This window comes from Dipteris shenzhenensis, chromosome 16, assembly GCF_047967505.1.
Source record: "Dipteris shenzhenensis isolate YYH24624 ecotype China chromosome 16, Dip_SZ_1.0, whole genome shotgun sequence".
In the NCBI taxonomy this organism is placed as follows: domain Eukaryota; kingdom Viridiplantae; phylum Streptophyta; class Polypodiopsida; order Gleicheniales; family Dipteridaceae; genus Dipteris; species Dipteris shenzhenensis.
Window position 1 is genome coordinate 28,767,480 of NC_141611.1, and position 25,451 is coordinate 28,792,930.

At 42.2% G+C, this 25,451-nt stretch overlaps 3 protein-coding genes across 3 annotated transcripts; all 3 read left to right on the forward strand.

Annotated features, from left to right (window-relative positions):
* The first annotated feature begins 4,370 nt into the window (after positions 1-4,370).
* LOC147892792 (uncharacterized) lies at positions 4,371-6,608 on the forward strand. Its single transcript, XM_087386738.1, has 2 exons — positions 4,371-4,416; positions 4,500-6,608. Exon 2 carries the CDS (start codon positions 4,509-4,511, stop codon positions 4,953-4,955), a length of 447 nt encoding a protein of 148 aa, XP_087242864.1. The 5' UTR covers positions 4,371-4,416; positions 4,500-4,508; the 3' UTR covers positions 4,956-6,608.
* A 2,583-nt stretch (positions 6,609-9,191) lies between these two features.
* On the forward strand, positions 9,192-11,429 carry LOC147892793 (Nuclear transport factor 2 (NTF2) family protein). Its single transcript, XM_087386789.1, has 3 exons — positions 9,192-9,333; positions 10,322-10,338; positions 10,438-11,429. The coding sequence occupies exons 1-3, from the start codon at positions 9,192-9,194 to the stop codon at positions 11,083-11,085; spliced, it is 807 nt and encodes a 268-aa protein (XP_087242915.1). The 3' UTR covers positions 11,086-11,429.
* A 4,358-nt stretch (positions 11,430-15,787) lies between these two features.
* On the forward strand, positions 15,788-25,199 carry LOC147892794 (Chaperone DnaJ-domain superfamily protein). The gene is made up of 3 exons (XM_087387519.1): positions 15,788-16,345; positions 20,031-20,100; positions 24,853-25,199. The coding sequence occupies exons 1-3, from the start codon at positions 15,900-15,902 to the stop codon at positions 24,988-24,990; spliced, it is 654 nt and encodes a 217-aa protein (XP_087243645.1). The 5' UTR covers positions 15,788-15,899; the 3' UTR covers positions 24,991-25,199.
* The last annotated feature ends 252 nt before the right edge of the window (positions 25,200-25,451 follow it).

Genomic DNA, 25,451 nt, shown 5'->3' on the forward strand with positions numbered 1-25,451 from the left:
TAGGTAACACTATTTGGCTACACAAAGTGCTACTTAGCATTTACTAGCAATACTAAAGTGCCATACAACACCTTTTAACAGAAGATAAATTGCTAGTTAGCATATGCTAGCACTAGTTAACATTGCTTGATGGTACACAGAGTGCTACTTAACATTTGCTAGCAATATTGAAGTGCTATATAGCACCTTTTAATAAAAGATAGATGGCTAGTTAGCATATGTAACATTAGTTAACACTATTTGATAGAACATAGAGTGCTAATTAACATATGTTAGGACTATATAAGTGCTTGTTAAAGCCTGGCTACACAAAAGAGAGACTAGCTAGCATATTCTAGCACTAGCTAACACTATTCAATAATATAGCATTAGCTAACACTATTCGCCAATATAGCACTAGTTAGAATATGCTAGATTTTTGCTTATGGCTCTCCCAATGTAATTGTGTAGGGCTTGTTTAGCATATGCTAGCATTAGCTAACAGTCTTTGACAATATAGAACTAGTTAGCATATGCTAGATGTTTGCCTGTGGTGTTGGCTCTATCCCACGGCTTCCGTAGGATGAGCAAGGTATGCAGGGTGTGCAAGGTTCCAAGGCTTTTTGTCACCTACAGTTATATCGATGTCGTCATTTGTAATATAAATGTAGCTTATGACCTCGGGTCGTACAATTCTTTTATTCAAAGCACTAAAAAAGAATTATGTGAAAAATCCCACTGAATCACCATCAAAGTCTCTCCTAAAGCATTCTCTGTGAAGAGAGTGCTAATAAATGAGCATTACTCATAAGCATTGCCCTAAACTCAAATCAATGAAAGAGCATCAATCTTCTCAACAAGTGTGTCCTCTCTTACATCGAAAAATAAAAAAAGTTATTAGTATTACATCGGAAAATCCCACTGAATCACCATCAAAGTCTCTCCTAATGCACTTCTTTGTGAAGAGAGTGCTAATAAATGAAACACAATGGATCCTCAAGCATTATTCATAAGCAGTACCCTAAACTCAAATCAATGAAAGAGCATCAATCTTCTCAACAAGTATGTCCCCTCTTACATTGAAAAATAAAAAAAGTTATTAGTATTAGTTAGACATCCCGACTTGAATTAAATGATTAGCCTAAGTTTAAAATCCCTATGACGCCTCCCTTAAGTTAATCTAGCCCCCTTGCCTCCTTCATCGCTCCTCCCTTGGTTTCAATTCCTCTCCCGAGCTTGTCCCTTGTTGCTCTCCTTTTGCCTCTCTTCTTTGCTGCTCCTTTCTCGCTTCTTTCCCTCTCTCCCCTCGTTGCTCCTCCATCATTATGCTTCCTCCCCTTCCCTCTCTCCCATTTCCCTTGCTGCTCCTCGTGTTCGCCACCCTACATGTGTTGATTGTCTTGGTGTGTTAAGTCTACTCTCTTCCTGGTACAATAATGTCTCGTGCGTAAGCTTGTTGGTTCGAAAAGGCCACCATAAAGGCTTGCCAATGAGGCTATGTACTCTGGAATCACCATTCTATGGCAACATGGGAGGTGGAGGATTCTATTGGCTATGGGGGAAGGAGAATGGCAATGGCCGGCTAGCTATGGTGGCGGATGGGTCTGCCTTGCCAACGGTTAGGTTGTGGATTAGGTTCAGGATAAATAGTGTAACATCTAATTCGAGAACTGTTACCTCAAAATGAGAACTCTAGGGGAATCTTTCAAAGATTCCCTTCTTTTCATGTGAATTTTACATAATTTTTAAAAAGATGGCCATTTTGCACAGTGTCTTTTGACAAAAGACATAAAAACCATCTGTTTTAAAAAATTCTCGACAATGATATTTAAGAAAACAGGCATGAAAAGCTTTACTTAGAATACAAATCCACATAAAATGCAATAATGTCTCAAAACCATTACAATATGGACCTATGCATCCAATGCAAATAAAAGGGCCATGGCATGACATATTTGAAAAGTCTAACATGCTAGAAATTACATTGCTTCACAAATATGCATGCCATTGATTCTACTCATCCTCAGATCCTATACCTTCAAATGCACTAGAGCTAAAGCTTTGAGGGGTAAAAGTTGTAAGATCCTTCCTCCTCCAAACTATCCACTAGAACATTCTCTGAGTCAACCTAGCCAAGTTGAGATGCCACCCTCTTTCTTGCATGGTGTATCTTGGCTTCAACTTGTGCACTGCATCCAATCAATGCCTTTGGAATCTTTCGGGATAATGTTATGTATTGTGTCGCCTTTGGCAATTGCCTTGCTTGTCTCAATTGAAATGCATATACTGAAATATCTAACCCAATTGCTCAGTTAATGATATCATTTACCAAGCTCTACCTTGCTTGCTTTATGTAGCCAAGCTATATGCTTGATCAATGATATCATTGACTGAGTCAGCCAAAACCTTTGAAAGCTCTAAATTATTTGGAAAAAATTCAAACTTTTTACAGATACATATTTTGGTACTTTTGACATCAGAAATGAGCTTGGAAGGCCCCAAAACCCTATAAACGACGGCGATGCAAACATGGATACCTTCTGATAGTTTTTAACCCAGAGAGAAAAGCATGCACCCACATGCTAGGTTGATGATATCATCGACCAAACGCGCGCCAAGTCGATGATATCATCAACCTAGCATGTGGGTGCATGCTTTTCCCTTTGGGTTTTTAAAAAAAACTATCAAAAGGTATCCATGTTTGCATCACAGTCGTCTTTAGGGTTTTGGGGCCTTCCAAGCTCATTTCTGATGTCAAAAGTACCAAAATATGTATCTACAATAAGTTTAAATTTTTTCCAAATAATTTAGAGCTTTCAAAGGTTTTGGCTGACTCAGTCAATGATATCATTCAATCGAGAGCCGAGTGCATGCTTTCCCATCTAGGATTTTCAAAAAATCGTCGGAAGGTATCCATGTTTGTAGTCGTTTTCAGGGTTTTGGGGCCTTCCAAGATCATTTTATAATGAAAAAAGTACCAAACTATGAATCTTAAAAAAAAACTACCTTTTTTTCAAATAATTTAAAGGTTTTGTCTTACTCGAATAAAATTTTTCCATTCTTTCCTTATGTGATTTAAAAAGTGGGTGAAAAGTCTCATTTGGACAATAATGAGTAGAACATGCTATTAGGTACAACGAGTTAATATAATTAAAGTTATTATTTGATAAAATTACAAAGGGCACGGGAGGAAAAATCTTTAAGACTTTGAGAATATAGAAAATAGAAAGATATTTTGTGATATAGTGGAGGCTCTTTTTAATTTATAGGCATGATGTTTGAAAAATGTATGAATTCTGTAAGTTTTTAGTTTTTGACTACGCAAAATATAGCTTTTTTTGAAAAAGTTATAATTTTAATGAAATTTTGAGGGAATCTTAAAACGGGTACCAATGTTACATACCTAAAATAGATGTTACACTGTTGATAAGGATTGCCAACTTAGGGGAGGGGCATGCACCGATGTGTCCTCCGTGTGGAGACACTTCATTTTATGCGCAAACATGGGGGGTGCCCAAGGGTATGGGCAGCCAGAACTCGAACCCCTGACTTCTAATAGGAAAGCACTTTGATTGTATGACGTTGCACATGAATGTAATTAATGAGCATCTTGGTTTCCTTATTCTATCCGCTTGATCCTATAAACACAGCTCGCCCACTCGCGTGGGCGGGCAAGGGGTGGTGTATAATGAGCCTAACTCCAATGAAATGATTTTAGGCTGGGTTAACACCACCTGCTCGCCATCCTCCAAAAGGTGGTGTGAAGGGTTGTGCCCAATAGGAACGACAGGCCCGGATGCTTACACAAAAGATTTCTGTCCGACCCATGAAGGCAGCCCACTCCATGGCCATCTCCTTCCATCTCCACCAATCGCTACACCAATCACAAGTTGGCGACATGAATTAGTAGTCGCTTGGCTGGCACACTCGACGGCCATCGTGTAGTTCTATTTCCTTCTTCAGGAGGGGCGTTGGGGGGATGGTGTGAACCCAGCCTATAAGAAAGTATAATGCAAATGCACAATGTACCATGAAAGCGCAAAGAAAACCCGCAAGTCTTTTAAGAGGCTAAGAAATCCACTGTTGAGCAAGATTGGCGTATACTGACTTCGCACGAATTTCAGGTTTTACACAAGGACTAAGAAACCCTATGCCGACAATTCTGACCTCTCAAGTGACCCGAAGGCTTCAACTAACCGGGTCAAACTTGAGGAACCCCAATAACGCCACCCTTTCCACTAACCATAAACTAACACTTGGGTAACACTTATGTGGTGAACTTGACGAGCAACACACAAAAACCACCAGTTCCCAACCAAACTCGTGCAAAAGGAAGGAGGACAAAATGGTTAGGGTGGGTTAGGGGAATATCTTTATGTTCCCCTCTTGCTAGCTTGCGTGTTTTTCTGGTTCTCTGTATCTTTCTCATCTCTCCAGGTGTGTGTCTGCACTTCCTAAAACCTTTTCCTCGTCCATTTTCTCTCATTTGCCTGCTCTTTCTACCTTTCCACTCCCCCCAGACATCTACCATGGCTCCTCCAGGTTCCTTGGCCTGCGACAATGCCACGCTCCTCTCCGACTCGACTTTCAAAGCCGGCTTCTTTGGATCGTGTACGCAGCTCCTATCGGCACCCGTCGCTTCCAAGATTCAGAGACTCTCCGCTCCTTGTATTCCGCGAACTCTTCTTTCCTCCATGAAAGGGAAGGTCTCTCAAAGGCCTGTGCATATGCCGCCGAAGTCCCTTACTTTAGGTGCGCCTTGTCTGTCTACTTACCTAGTGGAAAGGAGTATGCGCTTACACGCTAGTAGGGATAACTATGATTATGAGGAAGAACAAATTGATCTAGCAGAGCACAAGCTCCTGCAAAAAGGTGCGCCAGGGACTTACCAGGCCATTGTCAAGAGCGTGATGCCTGTGGGCTTCTTTTTGAGTATGCCGAGTGGCAGGACGGCTTATCTTCCAGCGAGAGACTAGGTGTTTCCGGCGGTGGAGTTCTCCTCGAAAAGGTCTTCAAGCCGGGACAGGAGCTTACTGTCCGAATCATGACCACCGGCGGAGGTCGTGACATAGTTTCTATGTAAAAGCCAGAGTTTGCCCCGCCTGACGATATGGAAATAATTACAAGACCTTTAAAGGGGCAGCAGAACCAGGCTCCCCCAAGGTCAAGGCAGCCCTATGCTGTAAAACACCACACTTACGTTTCAACTGTCACTAACCTCGCATAGGAAAGTTGAACGAAGGAAGCACAATGGACCATCAACGGAGATAGGAAAGTGCACAATTGCACCAAATAAAGACCCATAATCTATGGAACCACAAAATCTATCCATTCTTTCAACACAACGTGGAGACGCTATAGTTCCGTGAGTTAATACAAAGGAATATTTGTGCGTGCTTCAGTGGAAGTGATATTATTTTGTAGATAGGAGCCCACGCTCAAATCAAGATTGCAAGAGAGTCTCAAGTTATGTTAGGAATAGCAAGCCTATTGCACACAAGAAGCATATTTAAATATCTCACCAAAGCAGATTTAATGCTCTTGCAATACTGATACACGACCATCTATTACTTCCGAAACCCAAGTCACACTATGGGCTTCCCTCCCTCTCCCTACCTTTGTAAGACTAGAATATATCCAATCGTAAAAATTCAGAGGTATGCAGTCCCTCCCATGACTTTACTAATTTCTTGAATAGCTCTTTAGCCCGAGGAGCGACGGAAGGTGATTTTCAAGCCTGTATCAAGTGAAGAAGCAAGAAGGACGGCACTATTTAAGACAGCACCCACAACACCTGGCCTACTACTCAAAACAGAACCCACGACACCTAGCCTGGCAACACCTGGCCTGGCAACATCTGGCTTGGAATGCAACTATTTGCGCTTTATTTCGAGATTGAAAAAATATCATGAGTCTGAATTAGTTCAAAAGCATGCTTTGAGACGCTAGCCTAACAATCAGACCAAAGACCAAAGAACAACCCTGTGAGAGACGAGTCTCCATGTCTGAGCTTCTTTCACTGTTAAAATAGAAAGAAAAGAGCTCAAGCGAAACAAAAGATATAGATGTTGAGGCAGATCTATTTAACAGATGAATCTACTATTTGTACTGTAATGTTGTAAGAAATAAGGCTTGTTCTAAGAGTCAGCTCTTAGTTAGGGTGGAAAATTTACTGACAGAATGCATGGATGATTGCTAAAAAGGAAAAACTAAAAGAGAAATAAGAATCAAAGATCAACAAACCTAGATGGTGGGAATGCTGCGCTAATTTTTCGAGCGTACTCAAATGACTTCAGTCTCGGCCTATGATCTTGAGGGTTGTAAGGTCTTTGGAAGGAGACGGGTTGAGGGATGTGGAAAAGGCTTTCAGCTGCGCCATCGCTGGAGAGTAGTGGAGCTTTCTCAAGAGTGAAAATCAAAGGGTCAACTAATACGGACCCCCAGCGAGGAAAAAATGAAAATTTATTTAATTAGTGAGGGGAGTGGTATAAAAGTTATGTGTTGATTAGCGTCGATTAAGGTTTTTGAGTGCGCGAGAGGAAGTCTCCAGAAGCTGACCGAGAGGAAGTCTCCAGAAGCTGCACGAGAGGAATTCTCTAAAAATCGTGTCGGGTCTATAAATACCGAGTCTTGGGAGATAGAGGGGGGAGAGGGAGAGAAGAGGGTGGAGAGGTAGAGGGTTGAGTGGAGAGAGAGAAGAGGGAGCGGCTAGAGACGAAGCGGCATAGGAGAGGGAGAGGTAGCGGGATAGGAGAGGGGGCTGGGCAAAGGGAGAGAGGACGTGAGCAGTTCCTGAGTGGCAGAATTTCAGGACCATTACCAATGGACCCTTAACATCAATAATTGTATAAGTTTCAAGATCTTACTAGCATTAGTGAAGCTGATGAAGAGCTAATGTTCTGGCTGAGGATTTCAGCTACTTAATACCTTGTCGTATCTTGCATTACCTCTTGGTGAGTGTGTCTGAAAAGACCTACCGATGGGATGTATTCACCCAAAACATGTTGGGTAAGGTGACGGGTATCTTACTAAATGATTTTTGTAAGTGAGTCACATTTAACTTTCTGTTAAGAAAGTTATATTAGTGTTGTAAGTGGATTTGTTATCTGCCAAGTGCACTAAGTCTTGTCTTGTACCTGCAGGTATTCAGATGGATCTTGAGGGATGGCAGCGCAGATATTACCCTACAGATAAATTTATAGAATCTAGATCTAAAATAGGACTTAGTATATCCGGATTCGGTATAGTATCTGCACTACTGAGAATTAAGTAAGAGGGAATTAAGTAAGGGATTCGGAATCAATTTTTGAGTTTACCCATAAGAGTCTAGAGTTGATACTTCTCCATTTACCATGCTTGGTAAATGTCTAGATTCCGAATTCCTTTGAAAAGGATACTTGAGTGATACTACCTTGCGAATCAAACATTTGACTGAAAAGTATAGTTGGTTCAATTTTTCGATAATGAATTATGCCTGTACAAAGCTATTTTAAGGGTGGGAGAATGCAACGTCCATAACAGGACTAACAAGAGCTTGGGCTTCACCAAAGCCAGGGTCAAACTAATCTGAGATCTTGGATAGGATCTAAGGTTAGAACGTGGTTGAACTCAGGGTTTGGAATGACCTAGGGTGTGACCAGAGCTAGCATGGATGAGGTTTAGATCTCATAGATTGAGCTAGCCTGCTTAGGGCTTGGATAAATAGAGCCATGCCATAGGCTAGCTAATCTTGACATGACTGAGTTAAACTTGGCAAAGTGTGTCCCCCAAGTAATGTTAAGCTACTTTGGGCATGCATGCTAATGTCAAGGCTCTCTGCTAAAGATAGATGGGTCAGGAGCTCAGTAACAGTGGTCCCAGGGAGTGCTCTCCTTAGGACGTAGACCTGCTGGCCTGGGAGCTGCAGCGAGAGGAAAGGGCATGTCTTATGGGACGCATGTCTAGACCTTGAGGCTGGCTGGCTCTCTGCGGTGGTCTAGAACTCAGGCTCGGGGGTGGCTTGACGTACTGAGCCTACGGCTGGGAGGTGAGCTGCTAGCTCCAACCGTTATGGGTTGTTTTGCCACCAGGGTCAGTTGTTCACTAGACCTGGGTAGGGGATGTTAAAACGATTTTCATAATTATAATTATTTTCATCTTTATGCTCTTGAACCTCCTCTAGTGGAGTTCATTTTAATTTAGTACATTAAACTCCAAGCAAACATTTAGATCTGAAGAAGTGTGTACAGCAAATTGGCAGCCATTATACCATATAGTATATCGCATCTAAATAGGCCAAACTAAATACAAAAGTTGCACCATCCTCTGGCCATACACGCAGATTTCTGAGATGTGTGCCTCCCAAGACAGGGCTCCTATGCTGCTCCAAAACTCTGCCTTACCCTCTGTTTGGCCATGTGTTCTCTGGGAGCGTCAACATCTTGTCAGTGGATAAGGGCATAGGGCAAAGGCCCCCTATTTATAGGGATTACGGGATGATCTCCCCCCTTCCCCAAATTGGCTAACTGGGTTTGAAGGATGCTTGACACAATCTGTAATGGACCCCACCTGCACATGTCGGCCGGCTGCTTCTATTTACCTGGCAGACTTTGTCTGGTGTCTGTAAAGCCCCAAACAGCTCTGCATTGTGGCCCTTTGCTCGCTCCCATGCACAGCTCCCTTTTCTCCTAGATTTGCCCATGTGGCACCACTCAATGTGCCCCATATGGCATCCTCTTTCATACCCATGACTGTTGCAGAAGTCTTGCCCTATTGTAGCTTACATAGGGACTCACAGGTGGGCAGTGATCCATCATCCAACTACTCCCAAAGTCAAGGCTAGTTTTGCCTACTTAGGATAGTAAAACATTTAATACTGCACTAGGTCTCCTAAGAGGGCCTCATGTCCTAATTGGACTGAGGACCCCAGTTATAATGTGACCACTGGACTGGGGGTGGCAACAAAATGCCTCTAACAATAGGAGGTATGGGGGTGTGGGTCAAGTCTTCAAAGGCTAGGTGGTGAGCAAGAGCCTCTAACAGTGAGTTTGTGAGCGATGTCACAATGAATTGCCCTATTGGAGGTGTTGGAATGGTCACCTCCCCATCTGTAAGCTCCCATATGAGGAGAGCATGGGGGGGTGAACCTGGGTCCTGAGGGATGGCCACATGGGCAGCAAGTTGGCTGCCATGGGGGCAGAGATCAGAGAAAGAAAGAAGAACCTGGAGGAGCCATGGTAGCTGCAACAAATGGACGGAAAGTTGGCTATGGAGGTCTAGCTTGGATCTGGCCTGTCATAGGCTTGTTTGGAGCAGCACCAAATAGCGGAGAATACCCAGGAGAAAGGCGAGCCACGTGGCATCGCTTGTGGGCAGGTATATGACCTGCAACAGAGCTTGCAAGTGGTGAAGCAGAGATTGCGGGTGGACAGCAGAGGAGAAGGCCTGACTAGACAGGCTGGTTGGGCTAGATACAGCCAGCCAACCAGACCTGGTTGAAGGGCCAAACCAAGGCTGGAACCTGCATGAAGATATGGGGCAGCCAGCCCCAGTTTTGGAGCCCTTAAAGGGCTGGTTTTGCAGCAGACTGGTCGGCCTGCTTGGGTCGGCCAGAATGCTGCTGCTGGTCGGTTTTTTGCAGCCCTTGAAGGGCCTATATAAGGAGGGCCTTTGTGCCCTCATAAATCATCACTTGGAGCAGCAATTCAGGGAGCAGAAAGAGCAGCAGAACAGCCACCTGTGAGCCTCTATCCAGGAGGATTCAAGTGGGCTGTAGAGCTGCAGACCTAGCTCAGAGTGCTGCCCATCTAGGCTGGTGCAAAGACAGCAAGGTGGAAGGGATCTGGACAAATAGTCTACAGAAGCTCGAGGTGGAGCACACGGGCTCAAGTCTAGAGATAACTGGCAGATTGGAGAAGGACCTTGTGGTAAGATCAGAGGACCACACCATTGGTGGGACTCTGGATCTATCTCTTTTGTATTGTGTCCATAGCTTTGGACGGAAATATATTATTTTGGTGGTTTCTCTATCTGGTTGGTTCATTGTCTATTGATGAGTTTGCACATTTATTCTATGCACATAAGTTGAAGAAGTTTGTGATTCCACACCCCACATCACACTGTGTGATCTCCTGGGCATTACTATCAGTCTTCCGCTGTGCGTACCCTGTGTTGGGTCATTTCTAACAGGAGGACTGTTTTGCTTTTATAGTTATTATGGGTGCATGCTTCCATGTTGAATTCAAAAGGGTTGGTTTTTAAAAAGGGGTAATAGTAGGGAATTAATGGAAGCTCGACAATGCTTTTTCTCTATTCATAATATATTTTCCTTTTTTGATCAATTTTTGGTATTTTGTCTTTGCAGAAATGTCCAGCCCCTTTGTGATATGTGGATTTGGGTGTTGTGCACTTGTCTATTGTATTAAGGCTCTTTTCTCTTCCAAGGCAATCTGAAGTTTGGTCCATTTACCAGCTTATTAGATTAATGTGGTTCTTGTCAGTGACTATGATCTCACATTCCTCTCATATTTTGATGAATGCAGCACAGTTCTTAAAATAGAACCAAATCACTTTTCCTGTGTAAGATGCTCAAAGGGTCTTACTGGTGATTCAGACGGAAGGTATGGAAATGAAAACCTTGTTCAGGCAGATGAGTACACACTTGAAGCAGAATTGCAGGCTGCTATCAGTTCTGAGAACTACACAAAAGCTGCCAAACTGAGAGATGAACTCCGAGCTTTACAAGAGGATAATAGGGCTGGAGTGATTGCTGCTAATGCAAAATTTTATAAAGCATTTGAACTAGGGGATTTGAAGCTCATGCAGAGCATATGGGCACGAGGAGACAATGTTCATTGTATACACCCAGGAGCAGGTCGTATATCTGGCTACGATCTGGTTATGGCAAGTTGGGAATTAATGCTCGGACCTGAAATAGCATTGCCATTGAGGATTGACTTACAAAACATGGATGTTCATGTGAAAGGAAACTTGGCCTTTGTTACATGCTTGGAGGTTGTACGAAGCGGTGGTAATAGCTGGGGAAAGCAATTTGCTACTAACATATTTGAAAAACAGAATGGTTCCTGGTGCATATGTGTTCATCATGCTTCTCATATCACGCTGTGAAGTTGGAGGAAACTTGAAGCAAGGATTCAAGTCATTGCTCATTCAACTGTTGAGATCTTTCTCTTCAATATTTGGAAATGTAACGCCAATGAGTGAGACAAGGGAGTGGCAGAATTTTAAATTGGGTGGCTGTGGTGCCATATTTTGCAAGCCAAAGGGGCAGCATGGTGTTTTGGCAGGACGTTGCTTTCCTGAACATAGCAGTGAGAAGGCTAGGATGAATGTTGCAGGCTGACTTTTTCACCATGTTGGCTAATGTCATCCTCTGTATCTCTGTTTAAAGCAAGTTTACTTCTATATCAGATACTTTTGATTGTTGATTTGTAATACTTTTATATCGAATACTTTTGATTGTTGACTTCCAGAGTAGAGTTTTTTTCCTGAATGCTACCTTTAGTTCAGTGCGATATTAGTGGACATGCCATATTAGTTTGTTGACACTGGGCCAAGTGTCTCTTTGGATGGAGTCCTTCCCCTCTTATTTATGAGGCTAAGAAATTAAAACCCTTCACGGCATCTTCATGTAGACTAAGTTATAATGGAAAGTCCTTATGAGTTAGAGTTCCCCCTTTGCATGAAAATTTGAAGCTACCTCTTTTACCTTGGCTTAATGGGACTATCTCCACTTTTTCACCCAAGGAATCAATTGAATTTCTCCATTGAAAGCAAAGGCCTTTTCAATTAGGTTTCTCCTTAGGTCAAGTTATATGTAGAGAATAATTTGTTGAGATCAAGGTCCTTTAGAATAGGTAGATGGAAAGTATAGATGAGCAAACTAATGGACGAATTAGGTGAGAGCCATTAGGGAGTAAGGAGTGTTTAAATAGGGACGATTCTAGTCGCCTCACACCATTACCCAAACACATGTATTGTGATAGTAGATTTTTGCTTGTGAGCACCACCTTTTTGGTAGTGCCCATTTGATGTGAGGGAGTTAAGAAGAGGTTTCAAAATTTTGAATATTTTGCCAGATGTTAAATGCTTCTTGGATGCTTTGTTTACTATGAATATTTATTTGGCTTTCTTTGTGATAGTAGAATTTTGCTTGTTAGCACCACCTTTTTGGAAGTGCCCATTTGATGTGAGGGAGTTAAGGGTTTCAAAATTTTGAATATATTGCCAGATGTCAAATGCTTCTTGGATGCTTTGTTTACTATGAATATTTATTTGGCTTTCTCCCTTTAAAATTTAAAGGTAGTGCTAGTGGCACCCATGCCCCCTTATTATAAATGGTGGCAATGATGGGGCACAATATAATAATGGGAGTCTTACGTGCTATTTTGTGTCGAGAGCCCACTTGCTTTATTTGCTGGAAAATTGAGTTTTTTAACCTTTCTAAGGATCTCACCTACCTCTTAATTTTATGGTCAATAAAAATCGTTTATTATCTTCTTACAGTTCCTCAACCATAGGAATCCGACTCTTTCCTCTCACATTTTTACACAATCTAAGACAATATTTTGTAGTGCTCCACTTTGGGTTATGATCATGCACATGGGGTGTCAATGTTGGCTATGCAATTTTCAAGGACCAACTATTCCCAATGCTGTAATTTTGGGATCACCCATTGAACTAGAAATTGATAGAGGAAGTGGACGATTGGCATAGAGTTGGATAAGAAAAGGATCGTGTGCGTAAGAGTTGAAGGTGAACATGGAGTAAAGAACATAGCGCCCTTTTGTCCTCTTATCCAGTGGCTCATAGAAATCATACGGCACCTATTGTGCTTTCATACTTGGGAGGAATTGACTCTTCCCTTCAGCAAAAGAAAAAAATCGACTTGATGATCAATAAATTTGCAATATTTACAAAAGCGCCACCATAATAATCAATGTGATTCCAATGATGACTTTGAACCTTGTCCTTGCCAACTATGTGAGATCAACCACCAAAATGGTGATAGGACCCTCTTGCCCATCATGATCGACACTTTAGTTAATGGTCGTGACAAGAACAACTTACAAGTCACAACTTTATTGATCGAGGATTCTTGAATATCATCGTTCATGTTCAAAGTTCAAACTATTTACTAGCATTCGTAGCTTTTTATGAATCGAAGGGTAGGAACTTGAGTTCCTCTCTCATGAGCACTCCTATTCCCATGTGGTTGATTGTTGCACAAAGTAATTGTCATTTTCGAAAAAGAACATATTATAAATAATAAATATACATTGTAATGAAGACTGAAGAATAACATTTTAATGTGACAAAATTTGAAGAGCCCAAGCTCACAATGACGAAGTTAATGCAAGGAATGTGGGCTTGTTTATGAATAAGTAAACTTAAATAGTGGATGAAATAGACTAAGTCTAGTGTGTATGTGCTTGTGTGTGTTCAAGTCTTCGAAATTGACTTCTTGAAACTAGGTGTTGGTCTTTTCATAAAAGAGAAGTATCCAAGTGCAAGTGGTCGAGAAATAAATGTTGGAAAACTCACTTTCCACACTAGATGTTTGTTTTAAAAAATTCTTCTATTTAAAAAAGGGATGTGGAGAGAATGATGTACAATAAATGGGTCAAGGGTTCATGGCTGAGGTGCAAGCTCTCACATTTCCACTTGGATGGCCCCATGACTGCATCATCAAGATAGGTACGCATAGTTCAAGTTGATACTAAAGAACTATGTGAGTAGCCAGCAAGGCATCTAGTTAGTTGTATACATTATAAAAATGGAAAATTACATAAGCACATGAATCTTCCTACCTAGAAATAGGGGATGAGGTTTACTTTACTATCGACATACCCACTAAGCGAATACCACTTTCTCTTGATGCAATCTATCCCATATGCCACATGATCAAAGATACCCCTTCCCATCTAGATGCACTGTGCAAAGACATGCACTGAGATGTATAGCCTCATTGCATATTTCTTTTCTAATAGAGTTCCTCCTCCCCCCACAATGCTCTTGGTGTTTTCATCTCCCTTGACCTTTCTCCCCATCCTCCTCTTAGCCTGGTTTGAAATCTCGTTTTAAATTAGATTTGAGAGTTCCTCCTCCCCCCACAATGCTCTTGGTGTTTTCATCTCCCTTGACCTTTCTCCCCATCCTCCTCTTAGCCTGGTTTGAAACCTCGTTTTAAATTAGATTTGCTCGCTAAAACCAGGTTGCAGTTTCCTTTTGCTTCACTTTCCAACTAATTTTTTGACACTAGAGGTAGGTGTTCAGAATGTGCGCGTAGAATTGATGACATGTCGGCCCCACAAGTGCACGGAAACAATCCAAAACAATGAGTACTTCTGTTTTTTTCATGAGCCCCTACTTGGAAGGAGGGATCTGTTAGGCAACTGGTTTTTTAACCAAACTCCGTCAATGCAAAATAACCACTCACGTGAAACACCTCAACTTCCTACCAACTTTGTGGAAGTTGCAAACCACCCCTCCTACCAACCTTATGGAAGTTGCAAACTCCGTCAATGCAAAATAACCACTCACGTGAAACACCTCAACTTCCTACCAACTTTGTGGAAGTTGCAAACTCCGTCAATGCAAAATAACCACTCACGTGAAACACCTCAACTTCCTACCAACTTTGTGGAGGTTAGCCCACAGGTTCACACCACCTGTGCGGGAGTAAAAAGTTGAGAGGAGGAGCGTTATCATACTTGGCCCAATGGGCTTGCTGGGCCCAGACATCTCACAAAAACATGTGAAGGCCGCCCAAGCGATGCTATGGGTGGCAGCTGATACAATATTCACGCGAAATGCACTTGTGGGTGGTCGAACTTGTGTGGATTGTCCACATCAAATTCTCCTGTCATTGATTAATCAATACAAACTTGTTGCTTGCTGGCTACAACGCCCATGCGACTAGCCTCCTATATCTGTTCATCCTCCAGGGCCGGGAAGGTGGTGTGAATTTGGGGCCTGAGGGTGTTTACACGCTGCGGGCGTCCAAGATGCAATTGATGCAAATTGCTTGAGCCCCTCTACGAACAAGTTTGGACAATTTCACATCCAAGATAAACATGTCCAAGTGTTGAAAGCTCACTTTCATGATGGCCGATAAAGAGGCAAGTGCCTTTACAATGTCAGCAACCCCCATTTTCTCTCCATGGGAAGACCCAATAAAGAGGCATGAATATGCATGATTTTGAGTAGGTGTCAGCCTCTCATAACAAGTTGAGCACTACCTCATGTGACATACTACTGGCCCACCAATGCCTTTGGTATTGGGTCTTGAGGTTTTCCACCGACCTAAATTTTTTTCCCTTTTTTTTTTGAAGAAATTATATTCTCCTCAGAGAGCTTCCCCGCGTTGGTTCGTGGCTCTAGGCTGAAAATGAGGCCCCATGATAAAAGGATGCTGGCTCAGCTGTGAGCTCTAGCAGTCAAATGCTAGCTCGGCATGAGCTGAAATCAGGATTCTGGCCCAGCATTCCAATGCTAGACTGGGATAGCAGGTCACAAGCCTTGAATGAGCTATCTCCTGCTAATCAAAACCGGTTGGGAGACTTGCTTTGCAGGATCTACTTGGTGGAAAAGGGAGCTGATTATAGCAGGGACACGGGGGGGGCACAAATTGCATTTGAAGCCTTCCCTACCCAGTGTGGGCAGGCTCTCCAGTGTTAAGCAGGACGCGGGGAGGTCCTCTTACACCATCAAAAGGTGAGCGCTTCACAAGGCAGGCCCCTATAACCTAGCTTGTATCTGGAGCGTGATGTGGGATAGTAGGGGGGGGGACGGGGGCACGTGTGGGAATGCTACGTAGAAAAGGGTGGAGGAAGAGCCACCACGCTCGCAACGTTTTGAATTCGAAGCTGACAGCTCCATCGCCATAGCTGCAAAGCTCGCATCATGCCCACTCTTCCCTTATGGATTACTACCGAGTCCTTGGCGTCCCCCGTGATGCCTCCTCGGACGACATCAAGAAGGCCTTCCGTAAGCTCGCCCTCCTTTTTCACCCTGATCGTCACCCCCAATCTCCCACGTTCCAGCAACAAACCGCCTCGCAACGCTTTCGCGAGGCTTCGGAAGCGTACGAGGTCTTGAGCGACCCCAAGAAGCGTGCCGTCTACAATAGGGAGGGACGTGCCGGTTTGCAGCACGAGAGGCAGCACCAGAAGGGTGCCCGACCTCGGTATGGTGCTTCCCGCGGAAGTTATGGGGCGAACTATGGCTCCGACAGGGCGAGTTACAGCGGGGACAGATACGGTCATCACCGTTACTCGAATTGGTCCGCAAATTCTGGGCGAGTCCGGTGGAATTTCCGGGTGTCTCTAACACCCATGGATCTCGCATTTCACGCAATTTTTGTAGGGTACGGTTTTTCCATCCCCTTCTGTTTCTAGGTTCTCCTTGCACTGTAAAACCAAAAATTCGATATAACTATGGACGAGGGTGTCAAGTCGAAGTCGGCCTGCAAGAGTCGGCCCATTACGCCGACCATCAGATAGGTTAGCTCAGGGGTTCAGCGAACTTTCCAAACTTGAAGTTCACATAAGGAAGGTGAAATTATGCTAACTTTGCGGGGCTTAGCATTAGGGCTACAATTGGCTAGAGAGGGCTACATAGGAAAGGACTACTCATCTGTTCTCATGTATTGATTCAATTAATCTCTTGCATTCCCTTTCAGTCAGTCCATCTCTCTCTCTCTCTCTCTCTTTCTCCCTCTCTCTCTCTCTCTCTGGTCAATCATATCATCAGTGGGGCAAGTTTTGCAACAATGAATTCCTCCTTCCTAACTACACGAAATAGCCTTAGTTGATGCTTACCGCATTGATGCCATACGCCGTAGAATTGAGACTAAAAAGTCATTTCAATTCTCTTGCACTTACAGCAACTTCGTCTGTAACTTCAACATGATGGCTATGTTTGCCATGCCTACTGTGTAAGAGATGACTGATATACCGCCCTACGAGGAATAGTAGATCAATCGGAATATGGAGGGAGTACAATGCCAGTGATCAAGCTTTTGCAGGCCGAGGACGTGGGGGAGGCAATGGCAATTTTCAAGAATGCTTCAAAGTCACAAACCTCTTATGCAAGAGAGTTGGTGATGGCCATACGAATGCCAGCCATTTTATAATGCTTGAGGAGTGGAAGCAAGTCTTGCAAAAAGGGCAAGGGTCATTATGTGGCATTATGACAATAAATGTAGAAAGAAGGTGGCCGATCAAGTTTAAAAACAGCATGGACCTGCAGTCCAAGCCCCTTGAAATAGTTCATCTCAGTGGGGCACTACTGAAAGCTGTAATTAAAATCCTTTTATAATGCCTTCAAATGAAAAATAAGCTTCATTTGTTGAAAAGCCTGTTCATCATGCACACGTACTTTAGGAAAGTCGTGTGTATTTACAGCCCCATGCGATCGCTCCTACAGTACGTGTCAGAGTCGTGCTATAGCAGAAGGTGTTTTTACAATGAAATCATGACATGAAATAGAGACTGGAACCCACATGGAGTGCGACTGAGGATCACCTACCTGCCAGAGCAAAGCCATGACATGATTCTAATACTTGACTCTGGACAGAACCAATAAACCTGGGAGAGTCTAAATGAATATTGTAATGTGTTTTAATAGACAGGAGGAATAGAATGTGTATTTGCCAATTAATATGCCAAAATAGTCTTGGAGAAGCCAGAGATGACTTCTCACGTCAATACTGTTAGTATCGGCAGATCTAGTTGGCACCACATAGAATCTCTAAACAACATCCAAACATAGACAATATGCTCCAACTAAAGCCCAACAGATCAAGAGAATCAAATGTTCAAGAAGACAATGCCATAGAGTGTAAAGACTCCAAATTGCTACTAGAAATGCCTTTAGACACATCACAATTGCGAGATCACCCACTTGCTCAAATCACAATCAGCAATGTTGCTCAGGTGTAGCAGGCATCAGTTTTAGATGATGCCTATTGCATCTAGAATGAGAAGTCCTTATTTGCAATCGGTGCTGGCATGAACTGGTGACAGGAACTGACTTGAGGTGTAAGGCTGGAATTGGTAGAAGTGCAAAAATATTGAATAAATGATCCTAGAAGTTGCGCATGCAGGTGGTGATGATTTGTAGGTGCCAGACGTGAACACTAATGCCTGCAAGCAAATCACAATTGTGGAAGGAGCACAAGGGTGGCCACAAGTTATGGTGAACAGATGGAGATAGCTGGCTAGTTCACAAGACCATGCATGAGTTCTGACATAGAACCAGCAAGAATGAATTAGGAACAGGCATACACCCTCCAATCTTAACAAGAGAAAACAAAAGATCTAGAAAGCTAGAAAATCAATACAAAGTTGTTGATTTCCTTAATCCAATAAACCATGGAAAATGAGCTCATGGTATGTAAACCGTGGAAGAAGAGGTCTTTGTAACTGAAGATGACCAATGCATTGGATTTGTCGCAGATGACCGGTGTGTGTGGTCTTGTAAAAAGAACTCACAGAAAACACTCACACATCAAATAACAAATAAATGAGAAGTATAACTGGACATACATGGAGTAAATTAGGCCAGTCACAGTTTCTTCATCTCCAAGGCATTTTTCCTCAACTGATGATAAAAAACAAACTGGGTTGGAGGTACTGAGGAGCAGAATGAAGAGAATGCTCTGATATATACTGTTGTGGAGTCCCAGAGAAACTCAATTATAAATAGCACTGCTATGTACCCTCTGTCACCAAATTTTGGAGGTGCATTGAGAAAGAAAACAAAATAAGACCGACAAGCCTCCATATATCCCCATATATGTAGAAGTATATGTGTTGAAACTGGCTTCACTTTCTTCATAAGCTTGGGACTGCCACTGACCAAACTATGCTGTCTTCGCAACACCTATCTGTGGTGGCGATTTTTGTTCCTTATTCTTCCAAATGTACAATATAGGAAATTGTGCGCACCATCACACTTAGTGCACAAGCGCCCCTTTTGCTACTTTGGGAAACTTTTGATCTAACCTCTTTCATGGTGGAGCTGAAGTGTTTCGCTGTCCCGGTTGGAGATGGATCGAGTATAGCTAGGGGTATCAATATAGCCACACACACACACACACACACACTCTTTTTGGAGAGGGGGTGAAATCCAGTTATATTATGTGACAATTTGCAGCCCCTTAAAAGAAGGGGGAAACAATTACAAGATCAGAAAAGGTCATTATACAACAGATATGTAGCACTGTCAATCTGATGGACTCGCAAGCAATGAAAGAAAGATTGCCTTAACAATGCCTTGAAAAAGGAGAAACTATCGTTTAGGGCAGTAACATGTGTGCTCAAGATGTATTGAGATCTGTTTTATGCATTGTGTGAACCTTGGGACAAGTCTTCCACTGCAGGCGTTGGCTACAGCAAGGGACTCTCTATTCATGATGTGGTATTAGAGATACGTGAATAGTTTTTTTCTAACATTTGTAAGACGATCAAGTTACTCGATGGACTCAAGCAGGCTCACAGGTCTTGATATATCAAGATAGATGCTCTCGCTCAAAGTTAAAATGCTGAAGGCCACATCACACCCCAGTCTATATGTTATGCAAAAATGACAGTTTTATACTTCATACTCGTCACTCTTTATGTTGATCTCATCATTATGGGTAATGATCAGGCTCTCATAAAACATACTGAGGATACTTATAGATGGGGTGGTTTGCAATATTTTTTGGGTATTGGAGTATGGCAACAAATTGCAGAGATTTTTGTGAGCCGAAGCAAGTACTCAAAAAGACTTGTTGATCTGGGATCCAATATAGTCAACCTTAAGCGTGTATAGGATGGTGCACAAAAATAATTTGCATAGTACCTATGGCACTATGCAACACAACTGTAGGACTTAATCCGAGTTCTAGGTTTAGGGTTTTTATAGAATCTACAGTTTCTTTCTATTTCAAAGTAAGTGCAATTCAAGGTGGCATTCAGAGCGAACATGTTCTCTGCTTGTACTATCGCACATCTTCTTGCTGAGTGTAATATTAAGGAGGCATAATGCTGATGTTGTCTTTGTAGGATGATTTTTTTTGGGCTTACGATTGGAGACTCAGTTGGGAACATTATTTGGAAGGAAAAAAATGCAGGGGTATGTTTTTGGCTCTCTCTTGATGAGTATTTCTAGTGCTTCTTTTTATTTGATTGTTTATTGAGGGACATGGCAGGGTAGTGGTGGTGTTTGATGCTTTAAAATACTGAAAAGGCTTGCTGCAATATGTGACTACCATTAAGTTACGTTTATGTATGGAAAATTAGGATGACAGTTTTTGAGATGCTGTTATGCTGAAGTATAGAGCCTCGCAACAATAGAAACTGCAGGCTAGACTAGGTTGCTGACATGGTTCCTTAATCGTTTTTTAAAATTTCATCTTGCAGCACACTACAAATTTTAAATCCTTCTTAGCTTGCCTAGAATAGTCTAGAGGAAAGTAGCGTCTTTGAGAGTTGTTGAATGTGTCATTGTACGAGCAAAAACCTCTTAGCAGGGCTTATCTGAGCGTGTTTCTTAAAAGATCTTAAAACTAGTATTTCTTTAGTAAATATGGTATTTGCGCTTTTATTTTCACTAGAACTAGGTCTATTTGTGTGCAAGGATGGCATCAACTACGTAATGATGATTTGAATTGCATCCATGATGGCAATAATAGGCTTGCACGCAGAGTAGTGAGCAATTAATTACCAATCATTGAGAATCAATTTGGTGGCCCAGCAATTGGGAATGAAGCCACCTAGCTGGCATGAATGTGACACAAGCATACGACTCGAATTTTGATTGCATGAAGGAAACTCATGATTAATTATGCACGCCACCAGGCCGGCATGCATGATTAATTTGGCTCAAATTTGGCAGCCCAGCCATGGGAGGAATGCAATTCAACTCTAAGTTTGATTGATTGAAGGTGACACATGATTATTTAGACTCATGCAAAGAAGAGCTACTGAAGTATGATTCTACCCACAGTGATGGTTTACGTGAAACTACCTGTCACCATATGAATTTTATAAAAAACTATGTTTTGCACATCTTTAGCATTCCATCTCCATTCCATTGCTCCTAGCACCCAACAATGGGGACAACTAGAAGCAATCCATACAAAGGAAAGCAAAAGAATTTTTAGTATGTACATTTTTTATAACTAAGGAAAACGCTCTACCTTTGATTCCTTCTTGCCTATGTGTCTGTTTCTACTTGGGCAAAGAACTATCCTATTTTCCTTTTGACCGAGGTGGCTTGCATGTTTTTTCTACAATAGAGCTTTTGGAGTTTAACCACCATCACTTGCAATTTTGAGGACAAAATTATATAGAGTGGGGATGGTTGTAATGAAGGCCAAAAGTTGGCCAGCTTAGTGGGAGTTAGGATTATTTCAAAGGGGATAAGGATGTACTATATAAGTAGCCTCCCTTCATGTGCAATGTACTTTTGATGTGACATCTAATCCTATCTACTTGCAGCCTACTCTCTCTCTCTCTCCTGCCCCTACCCCCTTTTTTACACTCTTTGCCTTGAAACCAATTTTTTAAAAACTTCTTGTCACGGCAAATAGGCTTCCCCTTTCCAAATGCAATAAGCATGAGTGATGTTTGATTCGTCATCTCGTGGAAACTGTTCGAAGGCTGCTAAAGAAGCTTATGTCCCATTTTATCACACACTTGATTACTTGAATTGACAAGACATTTTGGGAATTTTTAAATACCAAGGCCATCATAAAGGGAAGTGACAAGTTACCCAACCATTCAATCACATGAAACCTTAAAACAGAGGGTGTAGGAGATAAAATATAGGGCACTAGATGGTGTATGAATGAGGCCATTCCACCACTAGGGTTAGCACACATGCCAATAAAGCAATTATCTCATTATAAAAAACTATGCCCATGAACCCTGAGAAGATAAAGAGATTAGCATTTTATGGACTGCGACACAACCAGAATTTTGTTGAAGAAGTCATTGATGTGTTCTCTAGGGGCAATTTCAGCTCATACAGAGCCTTCTTTAATTTTCAAACTTGTGAACCTGAATGTGGAACTTGAAAACCCTGTGGCTGTTCCTCATATACCACCTCCAGGTTCCCGTTCTAAAATGCAGATTTAACATCCATTTGGAAAATGGGCCACCCATGGTGTGCAGCCGAGGCTATCACCCTTCGAATTGTCACCATCCCGTTGTAGGGGCAAAGTTTTATCAAAGTCAAGACCCTCTTCTTGAGCATGCTCCTTTTCCATCAGCCTTGCTTGTATTCCCATCGGATTTGAATTTTACTTTGTTTACCCACGTCCTACAAATCACCTTCCTTTGGAAAATTTTGTCCAGTAAGTCCAAGGTGTCATTCTTTGTATACCCACTTAGTACCAATCACCTTCCTCTTGAAAGGTTTGTCCACCAAGTCCAAGGTGTCATTCTTCAAAATAGCATTCGTTTAGCCTTATGGCTGCTTGCCATTCTAGTATATCTTTTGATTCCTCAAAAGATATTGGCTCATAACAATGCAAAGTTCGCAGTAGGATTTCTCGAGATGCATTGTAGCCTTCTTTGTCACCATGAATAGTGCATTGATCCTATATAGCCCATTTTCTTTAACTCCTTGAGCCACAATCTCTCTGGTATCTTTGGATACCAAGAGACTGACTTGTCGTTAACTCTACCTGCATCCTGTTTCTTGTCATCAGACTTAGAAATAGTAAGTTCTTACAAAGATCAGGCACATAGAGAGCACATGAGATTATGTTCTCATCTCCCTAAGTCTGTCATGCTGCCAATATACTTCACAGGGCATGCCCTGCTGTCCCCCCACCGTCACCTTCAAGTTTGGATGTGCATGCTCCATGGCTTTGAACCATCCTTTCTTGTTGGATATATGTCGTGATACTCCACTCTCTACATATCAGCCTTGGTTTGCTCACGGCATGAGCTGAGAAATGCTCAATGACCACGAACAACTCTCCTGTAGTCACATTGGCTGATTCGTATTTGGACTCTTGGCCTCCTTTTGATTTGCCTTCTTCTTCCGGCAGTCTTTTGCGAAGGGGCCAAGGTTTCTTGCAGTAGAAACACTTCTTGTTCCGGTTTCTTCTTTTTTTTCCTGCATCACTTGACTTTGTAGACTTACTCTTGCTGGAATTGTACTTTGACCTTTGCCGGAAATGCTTTTTTGTTCTTGTTGTCGCCTTAGAGTTTCTCTCCCAAGGCTCCTCTTGCAGTAGCAAGGGGTTGAGTTCCTCGAATTATGAGGCCTGGTCCTCTCTCCTGCTGTCATGGTCGTCACGAACCTCTTGAAACTCCTGGGAAGCATCCAGAGCCTAGCAGTGCTAGCTGGCTTGAGTCCACTTTCTAACCAACTGATGCTAGCTGATCTCTGACCACCTTCACCTTCATGGGATGGTCATGTACTTGATCCCCTTCTTCCATGTTCATGTTGAACAACTGATGTTGAAGAGCTAGGATCCTGGACGTGTTGTCCATCTCGTCAAGTCCTTAAGAGCCGTGTATGCCTCACTAGAAGTATCAGCTGTTTGTATATGTGGAACGACAGAATCCGTTGTCCCTATGATCAATGCAAGGGCTTGGGCATTCTTGTCCTCCCATGCTTCGAGCTTGTCTGCCATCATAATCTTTCCTGAAGCTTCCTTGATGTCTCGAGGCTTCGGTCTAATCCGTTGTGATCTTCCGGAGCTTCCTAGCCACTAGATGGGTACGAATCTTGACCTTCTAGACGGGATATTTCTTCCCATCAAGCTTCCCTGCTTCTCTGAAATTTGGAATAGTCTTAGGAGTAGTGGTGGTGGAAGCAGCAGCAGTTGTATTTATGCCAATCTCTGGTTAAAATCTACAGCATTTCATCTATCACAAATAACAGCACAATAAGGACACATGGCTCTAGGATCTAGCACTGTTAAGCTTTGTGCTATGGTGAGACGTCATTTCCCATCATTGTCTTGCAGTCCTATGTCTCAGCAATGTGATTTATTCTGTTCTGGATGATCTGATCTGAAGTCTTCTTTTTCTTCTTCATTGTAATAGTAATTGGTTTGAAGCTAGGGTGCGAACTATTCGGGACATTTGGCTGCACATGTCAAATTAAAGATGCATCCTTACGTTGGGTAATGTAGTGATATCAAGTTATTAGGCGTGTTAGGGCGTAGTGATTTAAATTATTAGCAACTCCGCATAAGGTAAGGAAAACCTTGGGGTTAACCTCTCACTACCTATCTTATTCAATTTCAGCTTGTAGGTTCAATTGACAATTGGTTCATTTAAGGAGTGTGTCTGATGAAAATATAGGGTCATTTGACAGTTAATCCATTTAAGGACTGTGTCTGAAAATTTGAAATTTCATCCTCTGCTTAGTGGCTATTCTTTACGTCTGTTTCCAAATTCTGGTTAATTGGTATTCTAGACATAGTGGCAAGTATTGCCAACCCAGAAGTTGCTGCCGAGAACCACCAGCTGACAATTCCAATCAGTTACTAGGCACAATGCCCCTGTTTCTTGGGATGGGTACATATCTGCACTGAGCCTGCCTACTCATATCTTATACAAATACTTTTGACATGTTTTGTTGCGCTTGTCAAATTTTGAGCCATACCTGAGGCATGAAAGCCCTCTTAGTTAGCAGGGAAAACATGATGTCATGTTATGGTGAATCTTGAACTCTGGTCTGTGGATGTTACAGTAATCTTGTCTAAAACAATTCCTGTATGCATGCCAAGTCAAAAGATCTTTGCTGGATACAACCTCACACATAATTTAGCTAGCTTGAATCTGGTTTGCTGCTAAAGCAGATGGCTTTTTTCTTCAGAATTTTTATCTCTGATTTTAATCTGTACTGTCTCTATTTCAGAAGTCTTATAATGATCTGATGGAAGCAAAGCAACGCCTGGAAGAAAAGAAGATGATGGCTGCAGAGAAGCCGTCCTTGAGGGCTCAAGCTGAAATGCCAGATCAACCCGGCCCCAAAAATGAGATTGATAAAAAGTAATGTTTAGATTCGAGCCTTTCAGATAAGCAATGTGGACGTTTTAATTTTGGGCAGTGGACTTCAAAAAAGAGGCTCTTGATTGTACCATTGTTTTCCTCCAGTTGCAATAATGAATTTTAGGATGGTCACATTGTATCAATTGTCAAAATAGAAATCCCTACGGATACCCTCTTTTGTATTTTCTTTGGAATTAAAATGTTCCATTTTGAATTGTTATACAGAAAAGAGTCATGTACATCAAAAACACGATGCATGAGCAAATTTTGTTAGATTCTGCTCGTTTTCTACAGCCCATCAGTATGACTTACATTGAGACATGGTGGTAGTAATATAGGATATTATTTAAAGTTTCATTGTTTTTGGGGTTTAGCTAATGCTGTAGCTTCCTGTTAGCTGTGCAGTGGTGTATGTAAGTTGGTGTAGCTGGGTTTTGTGTGAATTTGGGTGCAGGAGAGGTTGGG

What these genes read in the sequence shown, in the direction of transcription:
- LOC147892792 (XM_087386738.1), top strand. Translation starts at nt 4,509, where the DNA reads ATGGCTCCTCCAGGTTCCTTGGCCTGCGACAATGCCACGCTCCTCTCC.
- LOC147892793 (XM_087386789.1), top strand. Translation starts at nt 9,192, where the DNA reads ATGGTAGCTGCAACAAATGGACGGAAAGTTGGCTATGGAGGTCTAGCT.
- LOC147892794 (XM_087387519.1), top strand. Translation starts at nt 15,900, where the DNA reads ATGGATTACTACCGAGTCCTTGGCGTCCCCCGTGATGCCTCCTCGGAC. An exon ending in TTTCACGCAATTTTTGTAGG is followed by an intron (nt 16,346 to 20,030) that starts GTACGGTTTTTC and finishes TTGTCTTTGTAG; the next exon opens with GATGATTTTTTTTGGGCTTA. An exon ending in GGAAGGAAAAAAATGCAGGG is followed by an intron (nt 20,101 to 24,852) that starts GTATGTTTTTGG and finishes TCTCTATTTCAG; the next exon opens with AAGTCTTATAATGATCTGAT.